General features: G+C 40.7%; 1 protein-coding gene across 2 annotated transcripts; it reads right to left on the bottom strand.

The window, feature by feature from the left end:
• Nucleotides 1-1696: 1696 nt before the first annotated feature.
• Nucleotides 1697-15451, bottom strand: nvl (nuclear VCP like). 2 transcript variants are annotated; one of them, XM_072436307.1, is made up of 23 exons: nt 15386-15451; nt 15135-15205; nt 10593-10645; nt 10327-10417; nt 10184-10244; nt 9354-9536; nt 9110-9206; nt 8973-9046; nt 8524-8658; nt 8258-8359; nt 8065-8182; nt 5767-5911; nt 5069-5330; nt 4181-4402; nt 3902-4006; nt 3711-3773; nt 3517-3636; nt 3306-3405; nt 3113-3219; nt 2767-2843; nt 2607-2698; nt 2309-2394; nt 1697-1826 (listed from the first exon to the last, which is right to left on the bottom strand). In XM_072436307.1, exons 1-23 carry the CDS (start codon nt 15440-15442, stop codon nt 1782-1784), a joined length of 2466 nt encoding a protein of 821 aa, XP_072292408.1. In that variant the 5' UTR covers nt 15443-15451; the 3' UTR covers nt 1697-1781. The 2 variants fall into 2 exon arrangements, with proteins under 2 accessions (XP_072292408.1, XP_072292409.1); XM_072436308.1 differs by having other exon boundaries at nt 9110-9203.
• Between the last annotated feature and the right edge of the window lie 951 nt (nt 15452-16402).

Genomic DNA, 16402 nt, shown 5'->3' with positions numbered 1-16402 from the left:
TAGAAGATGTGTTCTCCTGATGCACTGGTCCAACCCAGTACTCGTTTGTTGTTAAACATGAAGGGAATGTGCAGGTCTGGGTCTTATCTATAAAGAATTGCGTAGGAATTTTGCAGAGCAAGTGCTTACACCTAGGGGCCACCAGATCTCACCTGCAGCTGGAATCTGCGTCCAAAACGTGAGAAAAGGGCCATGCAAAGTAACATGAGATTTACCAAAACATGAGCCGATAATCAGTAGCTTTGACAGAGAAAGGGACACGCAGCAGTAATCACAACAAAGGCTTTAAGACAAATATACAAATAAGTCATTGCAACAACTCATCCCTCTCAAATTGATTTTTAAAATGCCAGAATAAATTGTGTTTTAGTCACTTACATTTAATACTATCTAGGCAGGAGATCATTTTGTTTTTGTTGTACTCCAGGCTCTTAAGTTTGAATGCGATGTGCAGAGGGGTTAGCATGACATTAATATGTGCACATGGAGGTCTGAGTCAAGGGGGGGCCTTTGACTCAGACCTCCATGTGCACAGTGAGCGAGTGACACAGATGCCCTTCCTGACAGCAAAAGCAGCAGGAGATATGGATCAGCAGCAGAAGCAGAGGGACAAATGCTTTGGCTGCGGAGACAAGCACAGGAAGAACAAAAATGCATATTATGTAATCATTATTTGACAACTTCCTCTGTTCTAAGCTTTATACGTTTTAGGTATAGTCCGTGTGGATCAACCAATTACAGCCCTTGTGGTCCACGGCACCTCCACACAAAGTGACTTTTGGACGTAGGAACATGTGCCATACACGGGACGGCAAGAGCCACAAGCTTTCTGATTGGCTGCCGTGTGCGTCAGGGAGGTGTCCGGCACTCCCACGTAGATTTGTCCGAGAAGCATCACGAGGAGCATACACCAGACTTAAAGAGAGCGAACGGCTTCATATGTGTCATGTGTTGTCCAGAGTAATGAGTTGAATGAACAGTCCTCCATGTTTTTGGGCCAACCTTCTTTAGTTGCATCATGGCCGAAATAAAGAAGAACGACGACTTCTCAATTTAAGTGTTTATCTTTACTTGAACTTTTGGTACAGGTACATGGGCACATAGCACTTGCTCTGAACACTCTGAATAGCCTGTAAACCAAGTTCGTCCCCAATGAGAACTCCTCGCCACGAGTGTCAGCTTTTCCCTGTGTCTCCAGACTTTGCACAGATCTTACAGGGGCGTCTCAGTTTAGAGCAGGGGTGTCCAAACTGGCCAGGGGGGCAAATGCGGCCCTTAGACCAATTATTGTTGGCCCTCAGGCTTCCTGCTAAGTTGGCATAAACAACAAAAAGTAGTACTTTTTATAGTAAAACTGGAAAAATTATAACGTGTTTAGACTATACCAACCTAACATTAATGTTCCAAGTCTTATCAAAAGATGTGGAGGAGCATTGAAACTATGTCAAATGCAAAATTTCGAATGGTTCCCTAAATGGTCGGGTTGTTTGTGGCCCTCTGCCTCGTGTAAGTTTCAAAATGCGGCCCTCGGTGAAACGTTTGGACACCCCTGGCGTAGAGATAAGCAAATTTCTGCGCCTAGTTGATGTTTATAAATACCATGGATGGCGCGGGCAGCCTACGCACTGCAGAGCATAAGCAAGCAGGACTGTCTCTTAAAATTAAAGGGTAATATGCATAAAAAGCACTAACAAAATGTGATATGGCTCATTTTAATATAAAAACAGACATTTCAGGTTGTGTTGTGGAGGAGGTGTAGAGCAAAGTCCATACTTGTTCTGTTACGTGCCGAGAGACTCCTGGAGCTTCTGGTACATCTGCTGGTCCTGCACACAGCACAATTATTATATAGAACATTTGGGAGAAAACTCAACACACCAATCCTTGTGTCATCCTTTTTTTCCTGAAGAACAAACACAGTTTTAATATTTAGAAATCACTCATTTTCATTTTCGAGCAGCTGGATCAAAATTATAATGGAGAAGAGCACCATAATTCTCTACGAGAATATAAAAATGGCTTCTTTGCAAATGTTAGAAGTAGAATATTAAGGATATGCCTTTAAATATAGATTAAATTAAAAAGGACAAACTTGCGGGGTAATGCAGGACTTAAATAAAATAATAATAATTGTACCGTTCATTCAGAATATTTTTTTTTCCAATTGGTCATATAAATTATTAAATTATACAACATTATACAAGAAAGATTGGAGAAAGAAAGCTTTTAAAAAGTGGATCAATTATCAGAAAAGTGCACACAAGTCAGGCCAAAGATCGCACGAAAGAAGACGGAGGGAGAAACGTACCTTTTTAGACACTGATGGCCGAACTTTCTTGAAGGCATTCTCAAAATTCTCTTTATCAACTTTGATGTTAGCAACACAGTCCTGACCTGAGGACAACAGATACTGATAAGTACGGCGAACATCATAACAGATGCCATTAGTCCTTTATTTAACCACAAATATCCCTCATGTTCTTATAGTACTTCGAGGAACCCTGGCCCCAGAAGACCCAGCTACTGTTTATAGCAGTGGGGAAAACCTGAATAAAACCAGGTAAAAACTGAAACTGAACCCAAGGGAAACGCCTGCCTGTACTCACCATGAGTGGACGCGGAAGAACTTTGGGCCTTCAAGTAGGTTCTTAGTGCACTGACAGATGCCTCTCTCACTAAAGCAGTAAGGTCTGCGCCACTAGAACACACACACGCACAGGTTTATTTATGTTGCTCAAAGCCATCACACAGTCAAAGAACACTCACGAGAAACAGTCACAGCGACTGTCGAATGCAATGTCCTCCAGACTGACATCCTGGTCCAGCCTAGGCCGTGTTCCCCCCTGAAACCACCACATCAACAATAAAGGTTCTCACTAGACTTTTTGGTTTCTATCAAATCTAGAAAAACAGTAGGCCTATATAAAGCACATTTAGAGGAATTAATATAGTAGATGGGAAAAGTTATATGTGAGAAAAGAGTGCCAGATGCAGTGGCATCGACACTAATGTTGTACATTTAAATTGAGGAGCAGATGGAGACAGACAGTTTACAGTTTGTTTGGGAGAAAGATCATTTCTTCAGAAGGACAGTGAACATTTTTTAATGTACCTTGGTTATAGTGAGGAGAATGGCGTGTCGATCAGCTGCTGGTGGCAAACCCACATACAGAGTTTTATCAAGACGCCCTGGTCTGAGTATGGCTGGGTCAATAATATCTATTTAAAAAACACAGGCCCATCAGGTTTTTCACTTAAACGTGTACACCTTCTGTACATGAGACTCACCAGAACACATTACCCACCTGGTCTGTTAGTGGCAGCCATGATGTAAACTTGCCGCCGTGTTTCCAAACCATCCATCTCCGTCAGCAGCTGGTTGACCACACGCACACTGGCCCCAGACTAAAAAATATAATAAAAATAAAATTCTGGTACTAGATAACCTCGTTTATAAGGCAATCAATTACCATGGATGAAAATTGCCACACAATGTATCTAGTTATGGATGTGTACCTCGTGTCCAGATCGTCGAGGGCATAAAGCATCAATTTCATCAAAGAAGATGACACATGGAGCAGAGTTGCATCCCCTCTGGAAGACTTGCCTAACAGCGCGCTCGCTCTCTCCCACGTACTGCACATGCACAAACAGAGCCCACTGAGCCACAGCACACAGTCACACTGATGTCAGACAGCACTGCGACTCACCATGTTGAGCAGCTCTGGGCCCTTCACAGAGATGAAGTTCAGGCCGGACTCGTTGGCCACAGCCTGTCTCAGTACAAACAAAAGAGCACAGTTAAACTATTGGCTGCAGCCACGCACACTCTCCCAGTTCACAAAAACGACAGTGTGGAGCCAAAGCAAAAGGTAATAATGATCATTTACTCATATAATACCTTAGCAAGTAATGTTTTCCCACATCCAGGTGGTCCAGCCAGCAGCACTCCTGAGGGAGCACCAAGACCCAAGGCCTTGAACTGTTCAGGGGAGCGCACAGGGGCCTGTCGAATACAAAGAAAATTAAAATGAGTGTGCACTGGTATCTCTTAAAATATAGTATATTTATTGTTCATTGTAAGGTTAATAGGTTTGCATTCTTTAATTATTTTTTTGTTGGAAAGGAACGTTAAAATGGCTAATTAGCAGCACAAAACATTTTCTAATAAACATCTCACCAGTATGGCCATGGTGAGCTCGTCTCTGACATCCTTTAATGCTCCAATGTCATCCCACGTCACATCCGGGACAGTGGCAAAGCCCTCTCTTTTGGCCGAGGGTTGGACACTGGACAGTGAAGACTTGAAGTCTGACATGAGGATGGACAGTCCAGAGAGCTCTTCCTCTGACAACAGCTGTGGACTCTTCAGGAGCTGCAATAGGCGCCAGAGCTCTCCCTGCTAATAATAATGATGATGATACATTATACTTGTATATTGCTTTTGTCGACACTCTACAACATTTACATCACTGTCCATCTCCTCAGTCCAACTCTGAGGCCCCCTTATAACCCAGTCAAAACGTTTAAGGTGATGAGCTCAAATCCTTAATGAGTTCTCTGAGTGGTCGTTTATGCATGATCTTTATCTGATCCTTACTTTTACAATCACATTTACATATGTATTGTAATTAAAATGCATTTATTAATATCTGATAAAAAAGCAACAACATTTAGATTATTTTCAACTCTTCAATGGATGTTTCTTATCACGTTACGAACAGCCTGGTGGTGGGATGCATGCATCCGAGAAGTCATCTTTAAAAGCCCAAACCCTTTTTTTTTTGTTTTTAACTTTTCAATAGACATTGAGAAAGATTCATTCCTTGCATACGTTTCCCAACCAGTGGTACAGGGGCTATGCAAGCACTTAGCAGGGGGTATGTGAATCGCGTTAGATTTTAAAATCAGGTCAAATGAGAGTCAAATGAGTAATAATTGACACTATATTACGATAAAAAACATACCGGTATTTATTTGCATGGCCCTTTGAATTAGGCAGTACTTCTTAAATTATTTCATATTAGGTTATGTAATGCCCATGAAATCTAATCTTAGTCATCTCTACCTGTGTAGGTGTGGACAGGACATTTGTCGACTCCGTGTCCGGGGGGCACTCTAGTGATGTCTCACTGTTGTCTGTTGACTCCACTTTGGTTTGGTCCGCTCTTGTGTGGCTGTCCAGGAGAGCTCTGTTGACAGAGCACATGGCGGCTTCTCGGCACAGGGCCATCAGGTCTGCTCCCACGTACCCTGGAGTGAGCCGCGCGAGCTGCCCATAATCTATATCCTCCGACAGCTTCAGCTTTCGGCACAATGTCTTGAGGATTCTGAAGCACATTAGAGATGCTGACCAAAGGATCTGTGTTGAACTTATTCCGCCCCGCCCACATTTCCCTCTTTTCCCACAGCACTTTTGTTGTGATGGGAATGAGGGAAAAGTCTCGACGCTAAAATATGCCATAAAGTAGATTGATTTGTTTAAAATGTTCATGTCCAATGCACCAATTCCCTGGGCAGCCCAAAAACAACTTTTTAGTCTATGTAGAACTTATTTTCTCACAAGGCTGGCAGGCCTATGATAACCAATACAACCAGAAGAAGGATTACGCCATACGGCGCCACCCAGACGGGCTTCGGGAATAAGGTGAATACTGCTGTAAGTTTGTTGAACATTTAAGTACATTTGTATCAAAAGGAAATAATACTAAAAACTAAAACTGCATATTTTGTTGTGTGTGTGTCCTGCTGGAGATGGCGTCTGACCTTATGCGGGTTGATTCGTCTGGGATGCCAAGGCAGATCTCTCTGTCAAAGCGCCCCGCTCTGCGCAGTGCAGGGTCCAGAGAGTCAGGACGGTTAGTAGCCCCGATCACCAGTATCTGGGCCGTGACAGTCAAACTGTTCAGGTCTGGAAAAAAGACAAATAACTTAAAGGTCCCATAACATGCAAAATCGACTTATCAGAGCTTTTAACCTTCTTACATTGCTATTTGTGCTTCATATATGTACCCAGAGTGTTTTTTTAATTGATTCCCGCAGTGTTTAGCTATATTACAGACTATCTCCTTTCCTCGAATCTCCAAACTGACGGGCGGTGGGGCAAGCACGCATCACCATCCCCCCTCTCCACCCCCCTCCCACCTCCCTCCCCCTTCCCCCCGGCTCCGCGCTGCTCCGCGCTGCTGTCTCCCTACAAGCCCATTCCGGAGTTTTTCTGCTTTGATTTACGACGAAACACGGTTCAAAGAGGCCCAAAACTTCATTAATGATATCGCACTCTTTACTATTATAACAATGGTGAAGGTTTATGTGGCACTTGATGCAGCAACCGGGAAAATAAACGGAGAGAAGTTCTGTCCGATACATAAAAACCAGGAAATAAGAGCGCGATGGACATAAGACTTTATATATATTATATATAAAGTCTTATGTCCATCGCGCTCTTATTTCCTGGTTTTTATATTATATTATATTAATATATATATATATATATATATATTAATATATTCATATATATATATATTAATATATTAATATATATATATATTAATATATTAATATATATATATATTAATATATTAATATATATATTAATATATATATATATTAATATATATATATATTAATATATATATATATTAATATATATATATATATATTAATATATATATATATATTAATATATATATATATTAATATATATATATATTAATATATATATATATATATATATATATATATATATATATATATATATATATATATATTAATATATATGTATATATATATATATATATATATATATATACACATATATATTAATATATATATATATATATATATATATTAATATATATTAATATATATATATATATATATATTAATATATATATATATTAATATATATATATATTAATATATATATATTAATATATTAATATATTAATATATATATTAATATATATATATATTAATATATATATATATTAATATATATATATATATATATATTAATATATATATATATTAATATATATATATTAATATATTAATATATATATTAATATATATATATATTAATATATATATATATATATTAATATATATATATATATATTAATATATATATATATATTAATATATATATATATATTAATATATATATATATATATTAATATATATTAATATATATATATATATATATATATATTAATATATATTAATATATATATATATATATATATATATTAATATATATGTATATATATATATATATATATATATATATATATATATATATATACATATACACACACACACACACACACACATCTATCTATACATCTATCTATACATCTATCTATCTATGTACACACACACACACACACACACACACACACAATCTACCTATCTATCTATATATCTATATCTATATTAGATCTATAGATCTATCTGTTCTGCGCACGCTGTAGAATAAACACCAGATTTATTTCGGCTCAAAGTAGTGTTGATCTGAAGTTCTATCGTTTCTCACTCATTCGCGTGGCAGGAGCGGCGCAGCGTGGGGCACACACGCGCTCTGAGACTACGTCACGGGTTGGGCGGGGGAGCCAGATCGTTCTTCGCAAGGGTGGGGGCGAATATCAAACCAAGCCGTCTGCATTTCCGGGTTGGTGAGGGGGTCCAAGGTCTGGGTGATATTTCTTAACTATTATGTTAAGGGTGTTGCACAACCCTTATTATTATTATCAATTATACACTTAGGATAGACTACGAAACGTGAAAAAAAGCATGTTATGGCACCTTTAAAGTGAATGTTACAGCCCAATTTATTTTCTAAAGGATTTTTTGGCCCAAAGGCTTAATTAACTTAGATTGCATTAAGACTGTCTTAGCTTGGAATGAGGATAAAAGAAGAGGGGATATACAGTAAATTGGTCGAAGCCTGGACTTGGGTCGGGTGCACGACGAGCCTGACATGTGCTGCTGCCTTAACCACTACAGCTCAATTTCATTACATTCAGACTCCCTTTTACTCAATTCTAATGTTCAGAATGTACCATCCATGCAGGTGAGGAGCTGAGCCACGATCCTCCTCTCCATGTCTTTTGAGGCCACCTCCCTTTTGGGAGTGATGGCATCAATCTCATCAATGAAGAGGATGCAGGGAGAGGAGCTCTGTGTGAAACAAAACAGGCAGAAGTTGAGGGTATTATAAAAGGATATAATACTACAGTACTATAGAAGACTGACCACTGCAGTGTCGAAGAGCTCTCTCAGCTTCTGTTCAGACTCTCCTGACACTCCTGACACCAGCTCTGGAGCAGACACTTTCAGCAGGGGCAGTCCCAGCTCCTAATGTGTTGTTGACAGCTATCATTCGTTAATATTTTGGGACAATGCAATGAACATGAATGTAAACATGTGTGTGTGGTACAATTATATTCTAGTGGACATTATTTGGACAGATTTGATTTTTTCCCCCACTAAAATAAAAAAATAAGCTGCAGTTTACTCACGCCTGCAACTGCTTGGGCCAGCAGAGTTTTTCCACAGCCTGGGGGCCCGTGGAGCAGGAAGCCTCTGGGCGGGACCATTCCCAACTGCTGGTATACCTCTGGGTGTCGCATGTGAAGGAGCAGCTTACACACATCCTGTAAAGTCCAGAACACATCATTTGTATTTCCAACATATTTGAAAACAGGAGATTCCGTCCCAGCTCTGGCCGGTTGTTCAGTCCTTGGGCTTCACCCACCTTGCACCCACTGTCTTATGTGGTAATATTAATGTGCATGTGTGCTTGTGGGTGCAAAAATATAAGAGACTAAATGTTAATTGGTCCATGGGTACAATGAAGCATGTTTATACCATGCGTCTAATGTCATTAAGATGATCTTCTTGCAACCAAACAGAACAAACAATAGCAACAACATACTACCGGTACTTAAAAATGTCTTACTGCACTCACCTTTAAAGTGTCTTCATTTCCTCCAACATCCTCAAATGTCAGAGTTGGATACTGTAGTTCTATAGCTTTTTTTGCTAAAACAAAAACAGGAGTAAGTAACATATCAGTTGACAAATCATTACACTGGATAAGTATACCTTTTTTGCTAACAAGTTGAGAGTCTTCCGATTCTTTGTCCTTTTGTCCATTTGTCCTTTTTTTGGATTTCTTCTGACACTTTCCAGAAACATTCTTCTACACACAAAACCATAAGCATTGCTTACATGACTAAAATGCTACTAAATTATACAATAACGCTTACAACATATTATGTTCATCGATGTTGTGCTTTTAAGCTATTTTATCTTAAATATGTGGGTGGTGAGGGATTACGCTGCTTACCTGAACTGCACCAGATGGTTCGTCGTCACACAGGTCAATGAGAGGTGTCTTTTTGCTGGGATCTCTGTCAATGAACCAGCTTTGGTTGGTGCTCAGCGGGATTGGGTTGCTGCTCGGGGCCTCTGTGCTCTCAGCACCTTTTCTGTACAGACTGGTCAGAGAGCTGTTCATGTGGTTGGTGGGCTGTAGGACGGGACAGAACTCTCAGGCGCACAATTTCTGACTGTATTCTCAGGAGCAATGACTTATGTTAAAGGAATGATAGAGGATTTTTGGGGAGCAATCTGAGTCTTATTTCCTCGTGTCGTGGACAGCCTAGTAGTTCTCCCACATGTCAATCATTCCAAGCATGCTACTGCACACATGCTTCCTTGTTCCCACAATAGCAACACGTTTCCCTGGCTGCACATGCGTGGTTGATATACTGTGTGTGTTTGTGTACAGTACAAAAATGATGACAGAGAAAGACTGTGCGAGCTCAGAAGAGACAAAAATCTGCAGAGAGAGAGATGCGATCCATCGCGCTAATAAAACAAACGCACGTGTAGCAGCAGGGCTGATGCGTGCTTCCGCACAAGGTTTGATGGTCTTGGAAAGAACAGGAGGGTGGGGGTGAGTGTGCGCATTTTCTTAAAAAGGGACCAACAGTCGCTTGAGTTCTCAAATAGGCAAAAAATCCTCCATTATTCCTTTAAATGTTATTCATTACAATTATTTATTTTGCATTTTTTAAATATTCAGTGAAAGATTTTGTGCAACCGATTGGTTATCAATCCATCAAAGGCACAATATCGATATTTAATTTCCTTCAATAAGCCATAATTCCTTACCATGTTCCCAAGAACGCTTTGGTCCTCCTCGTCAGAGTCGGACGACAGGTTGGAGCCCTCTCTGTCGACACAGAAACAGTTTAAGACTGTGTAACCCACACACATCACAGTAATCAGGTCAGTCAGGTCATCGGCAGCCTTACCCTGTGTCGCTCTGGCTGTGCTTGGCTTTTTTAGCCAAGTGTTTGCTCTCCAGCTCATTGAGACCAGAATCCAGAGTAATGGACTGGTACACTGCAAAGCACAGAGTAGTGTGTAAACATTTATGCTGTTGATGTTGCAAACTCATCTGTTCTTACTGGGTTTACTTCATGTCTTACACTTAAGACTACCGGTGGTAAGATGTTTTTAAAGTAAAAATAATTAGACTAACATTAGAACAAACTGACCAACGCACTTAATAAGATACCTTTTTCCACCTGTATCCGGAAGGCTGTCTTATTCCTTCTGCCATAGTCCAGTCTTAAAAACAAACAAACAAACCTGAAACAGGGAACTCTAGGTCTATGGGACAATACATTATACATGCAGTAATTAAAAATAAGCCCACATGATGTGGTGTAAGTTAATTTAAGACCAGATATATATTTAATTGGATACAAATACCGACTTTATATATCCCAACTTTTTGACTTTGTGCTCATAAAATTACGACTTAAATGTTCAAATTGAACAACTTTCTTCTTGTAGTGCCCGCATATTTAGGCCCGAGCCCCAGCAGGGCGGAGGGCCTATTGCTCCCGCAACGCTGCCGAAGGCAGCGTTGCAACTGTCTGACCAAACATGCGGGTGCAGCCCGCATGTTTGGTACCCCGTCGCCCCTGGCAAGTACAGTGAACTAGCCCATGCCGAAGGCATGGATCATGCATACTTACTCCTGCTATGACAGAAAAAGTCAACAGCAGCGCGAAGCGCTGCATTCCTCCAAAAACCCTCCTGGCATCGTCCTGTACGCGAGAATCCATGCCGCAGGCATGGGCCATGCTTGTATCTGCTCAAATCAATGGAAGTCTATGGGGAGTGGGCGGGGCATCCCGACGGAATAGGGAGTGACGAGCGCGTAAGCGCTCGTAATGATGATTCCACCCCATGGCGGCATCGGGAAGGCTTAGAGCTTTCAAACGATGTATAATTAGGCCCGAGCGCCACAAGCTGGCGAGAGGCCTATTATAAAGCACTCATTTGCGCTAAGTAGCTCACGAATACGTTCCTCATCTCTTGCATGTTCCGTGCATATAAGCATGTAATGCAAAAAATGAACATTATTACTGTATAGAGGGCCAAAAACACAAAGTGGGCGGAGCCCACTCAAAATTATCGAAAGTACCCGTCAGTGACCAGGGACCCACACCATGAGGTAGGAAAGCGCGAGCGCTTTCCGAAAATGTATAGTTTATGATATTTGGAAAATGGGAAACATTGTTTTCGCATCGGAATATCCTCCTCCTCCTCCTCCTCCTCCTCCTCCTCCTCCTCCTCTTCCTCTTCCTCTTCCTCTTCCTCTTCCTCTTCCTCTTCCTCTTCCTCCTCCTCTTCCTCCTCCTCCTCCTCCTCCTCCTCCTCCTCCTCTTCCTCTTCCTCTTCCTCTTCCTCTTCCTCTTCCTCTTCCTCCTCCTCTTCCTCCTCTTCCTCCTCCTCCTCCTCCTCCTCCTCCTCCTCCTCCTCCTCCTCCTCCTCGACGAAAAGTCACAAAAATTTGCACACCTCTAAAAATCGTGCCTCTCTACATTCTGGCTATTTCCCTTTTCTAAAATAAAAAAATTGGCGCGTCAGCGCCCCCAAATGTACCAAAAATGCATTGAGAGATGGGAAATGACCCAAAAAAAATCTGATCGTAGAATCATGAAATTTGGCGCAGAGGTAGATGGTGACAAGAGAAGTAAAAAATATTATTTCGGCAACGCCGTCCGCCCAACCAGATGTCGGCCATATTGCTTCAAAAATGGCTAAACATGACTTCGGAGTTTTTCCAAACGTCGTACTTTTACGAACTCCTCCCAGGGCGTTGGCCCTAAAAAGCTGAAATTTGGTGAAAATGCTACTGAGGAGTGGGACATCAAAATTTATCCAAATTACATTGATACCTCTCACGGTCTCTGTGCGGCGAAGCAGCAAACTGTAGCTAGAATTTCAGAAATCTCCCATATTTAAAATTTCTGCCGTTGGCGCAGATAAAGTCCGAATTGCGTCAAATTAGAATCAGTTGTTAAACTCTTTGCCCTAAACCTACTTGAAGTGAAATAAATTCATTTGGCGCCACAGCGCCCCCTACAGATTTTATATGGAGGTTAAATGTTTAGTTTTGCGAAATTATATGAAATTTGACACACAACTCAATTTTAGCATCCCCATCAAAAAAGTCAATGAGAGCCATGTCATAATTGTTATGGCGTTGCCGTAACGATGACCGAAACCTCCCATGTTATTCCAATGGGGAAATCGCCAGAACATGTTTACACTTTAGACTTTCACAAACTCCTCCCAGGGCTTTAGCCCTATTAACCTGAAATTTGGTGAGACTCATCTTCAGGGGTGGACCATCAAAAGTTATCCACATTTTTATTCAAAGAGTCACGGTGTCTGTGCGGCAAAGCCGCACATTTTGCCAAGAATTCAAAATAAAATAGCTTTTTGATGGTAAAACAAAGGGGAGAAGATGTGACAGCGTCACAGATTCAGCAGTAGGCGTAATAAAAGGACAATTGGGGCGCGTTAGCGCCCCCTCCTCTTGCGGCGTGGCGGCGGCGTGGCGAGGGCCGATCATTGCCGCTTGCGGCTATATTTATTATTTTTCTTGTTCTTCTTCAGCGCTTTGAACTCTAATTTGACCCCCTGAACATGCTCAAAAACTCACCAAACTTTACCCAAAATTCTAAATCGGCGAAAAATTTTGTTTTTTCTGGGCCATTTTTTTTTTCGTTAAAAAAATGGCGCGACAGCGCCACCGACAAAAGTCAAAATACATTGCGCCTATGGGAGACGCCCCGAGGTCAACTTTGTCGTAGAGCTACGAAATTCGGAACACGCATTCCTCTCGTGAGGACAAAAAACAAATATTATTGTGGCCACGCCCCCAGAATTACCCTATGCCCGCCATCTTCCTTTGAAAATGAAAACACTCCTCCTAGGGCGTTTTGCCCACCGACTTCAAAATCGGCGGACGTCCTCTGGACAAGTGGGGCATCTAAAGTTATCCAATTTTTTGAGATACCTTTTACGGTCTGTGTGCGGCGCAGCCGCAAAGTTGGACAACTTATTTTGGGATATTGCAGATCTAAAAATTGTTCCCATTTGATCAAAACAAGTCCGATTAGGACCAAATTTGAATCAGTTGTTCAACTTTCTAGTTTGGACCAGTTTATGATGACAGAATTGAAATGGGCGCGATAGCGCCCCCTACAGAGTGACCTTTAAATTAACATTGAAGGTCAAAAATTAGTTTTACCAAAATTTTCTAAACTTTACCCAAAATTCTATTTTGGCGTCGCAATCAAAAAAGCCAATCAGACAAATGCCTTAATTTTTACGGCGTAGTCGTAGCGATGACATAAACCTCCCATGTTATCCCTATGGGAAAACCGCTAAATCTATCGAATATCCACATTTTTATGTTTTACACTTTAACGAAGTCCTCCTAGTGCGTTTTGCCCACCGACCTCAAAATCGGTGTACGTCCTCTAGACAAGTGGGGCATCTAAAGTTATCCAAATTTTAAAGATAGCTTTTACGGTCTCTGTGCGACGGAGCCGCAAACGTTTCCCAGAATTCTGACTATTTGGCCTTCAGAGTGGCCTATAAACAATAGAGTTTTTCCAAATGACATGATATTTTGAACAAAAATCTAATTTGCCATCCAAATCACAAAAGTATGAGAGCCAAAGTCATATTTTGTACGGCGTAACCGTAGCGATGACAGAAACATCCCATGTTATCCTTATGGGAAAATCATAGAATTGCTCAAATCACCACATTTTTACGCTTCACACTTTAACGAACTCCTCCTAGGGCGATTGTCCGATCAAGTTCATATTTGGAGAATATCATCTACACAAGCGGGGCGGACCCGCAAATATATGTCAGAAATGGGAAAACAGCGAAATCTCTGAAATGTTCACATTTACGCTTCACACTTTAACAAACTCCTCCGTGGGCAATAGCTCGATCAAGCTTTACTTTGGGAAGAATCATCTACACAAGCGCGTATCAAAAGTTATCCATATTTATATTCTAAGTGCTACGGTCTCTGTGCGGCGGAGCAGCAAATTTGACTGACACTTGTGTTGATTTGCACTGGATTGGCCATGTCCAATGTGTCGCCGTCTGTCAAGTTCTTTTTTAATTCAACACACAATAAGGGCGCCATCTTTATCAAGTCAAAAGCGCAGAGTCGGAAGGCCGGCGGCCCGCGAGGGCCGTTGGATGCCGCTTGCGGCTTTAATTTTTAATTGGAATGTCCCTTATGCTTGTACATTCCTTAGTTTTACACCAAGAACTGAAACACATTTTTTACTTCAGAATATAACAATATAACAATTATCAATTGTTTATCTTAACATTAGTCTTAACCCAGTCCTGGTGGTAGACTTATATTTTCAGTATGTAGTATTTCGTGTGAAAATTGAAAATGATTAGTTTAGATCAAACAAAAACAAGCTTGATTAATAATCATGACCATGATCAAAACCCCTTAGAGGAGTGCAACAAAGGTGATTGTTAATGATTGGGCTTAATTAACATGATAATTGGTGGGAATAGTAGGTGTGGTAAAGACCTATTAAATTCCTAGGAATTAAATTTAAAGCTTTCTTTTCAGCTTTGAATTTCGAAACTTAATAACTTGATGGGGAAAATAATTATGCTTTGTTGATCCAAGCTGTTTTCAGCCAGCTCAAATTCAGGATAATTTACAAATGTTTGACAGCAATGTAGCCAACGCCTATGATGCACTTGCCTGTACAGTCTCTGTAGTTCCTCAGCTATCTCCGCGAGATCCACATATTGACTGTCACTTGATGCCAAGTGCTGAAAGATATGAGCATATCATTACACTTACTGTTAATGCAGCCATATTACCTTTAAAAAGAAGAACACTTGTGTTTTAGATCCCAGTTATGTTCAAACACTACTTGGGTTGCTCCTACATGGTTGGCTCGCTTTAGTGCTGTATTATTGAGGCTTTAAACCCCTGACAGCCCACAGTACCTGCTGCAGCCTGTGTCTGAGCCGCAGATCCACTCCTGCTCCACTCCTGTTCCTCATCAAGGACACTTATCTTTGAAAGAATAAGAGAGAAACTGTAATTTAGTGAGAGCTGAATTTGACTTGATTTTTAAAACATTGTCCGGATAAGATATCATACAGTTCTAAAAAAAAACACAGTCCTCGTCTTACTGACTAAGAGGATTAAAACTATCTATGCCAGAAAGAAGTCCCCTGACAAGTTTAGAAAGCAGACTGAACAACCATGGATTATAATATTGAACTAAAACTAAAGATCTTAAACTTCGGTAAACACACGTGTGAATGAAAAGAGCGTAAACAACCTCAAAGCCGCGGGCTTTCTGCTAATCCCGGGCCCAAAACTGAGACAAAGGCTCGGTTCATGTCTGTAAACACTCACCTGGTGTTTGTAGACACTTTAAGCAGCGAGTTTAGTTTGGGTTTATAGCGTGGATCTATCAAAAGGTTTATCACAGTGTGAAAACTACAAACACGGAAATACAAACCAAACTACATCAAGGTCAATGATTTGGTTCCGGCCGATGGTGTCCGTCCGCCCCACAGCGCCATCCTCAGGTTTAGTCTCGAACTTCATGCTGTCATCAGTGAGTAGGGTTCGCACTTTCTTGCACTGGTCATAAGGGACAATATAATCAGTTGTTTCCCTACACATCTTGTTTTTCATCTAATCAATGGTGTTTTGGCAACAACAGAAGCGCAGAAGTTTAGCATAAAACTCAATCGACGTTATGGGAGTGCTTAATCTCATATTCTGTCAAAAGCACAGATTATTTAGTGATCAACACAGACTGTATGGTTATCATTATTGACTATTTGTATTATAATCAGTTTGAGTAGTCTGTCGCTGTGGGGGCGTGTCCGTGAGCGTAGTCTGACCGTAGAAGGGGCGGGGCGTGTGTGTTTTTTCGCGCGAAACTTTCTTCTTCCTGTGATAAGATGTGGCGCTCTACGGACAGTGCTGCAGCAGTTGAACGCGTC

The sequence above is a fragment of the Eucyclogobius newberryi genome, unplaced genomic scaffold (assembly GCF_026437365.1).
Source record: "Eucyclogobius newberryi isolate DKJ021-1_F unplaced genomic scaffold, fEucNew1.0.hap1 SCAF_8, whole genome shotgun sequence".
In the NCBI taxonomy this organism is placed as follows: domain Eukaryota; kingdom Metazoa; phylum Chordata; class Actinopteri; order Gobiiformes; family Gobiidae; genus Eucyclogobius; species Eucyclogobius newberryi.
The sequence above is the reverse complement of the archived record's forward strand: the minus strand, read 5'-3'. Positions and strand labels throughout refer to the sequence as shown.

Coding starts and splice junctions, on each gene's coding strand:
- nvl (XM_072436307.1), bottom strand. CDS start 15,442: ATGAGGAACAGGAGTGGAGCAGGAGTGGATCTGCGGCTCAGACACAGG. Junction 15,206..15,385: donor TCAGACACAGGCTGCAGCAG/GTACTGTGGGCT, acceptor CATATCTTTCAG/CACTTGGCATCAAGTGACAG. Junction 8,360..8,523: donor TGGCCCAAGCAGTTGCAGGC/GTGAGTAAACTG, acceptor ACAACACATTAG/GAGCTGGGACTGCCCCTGCT.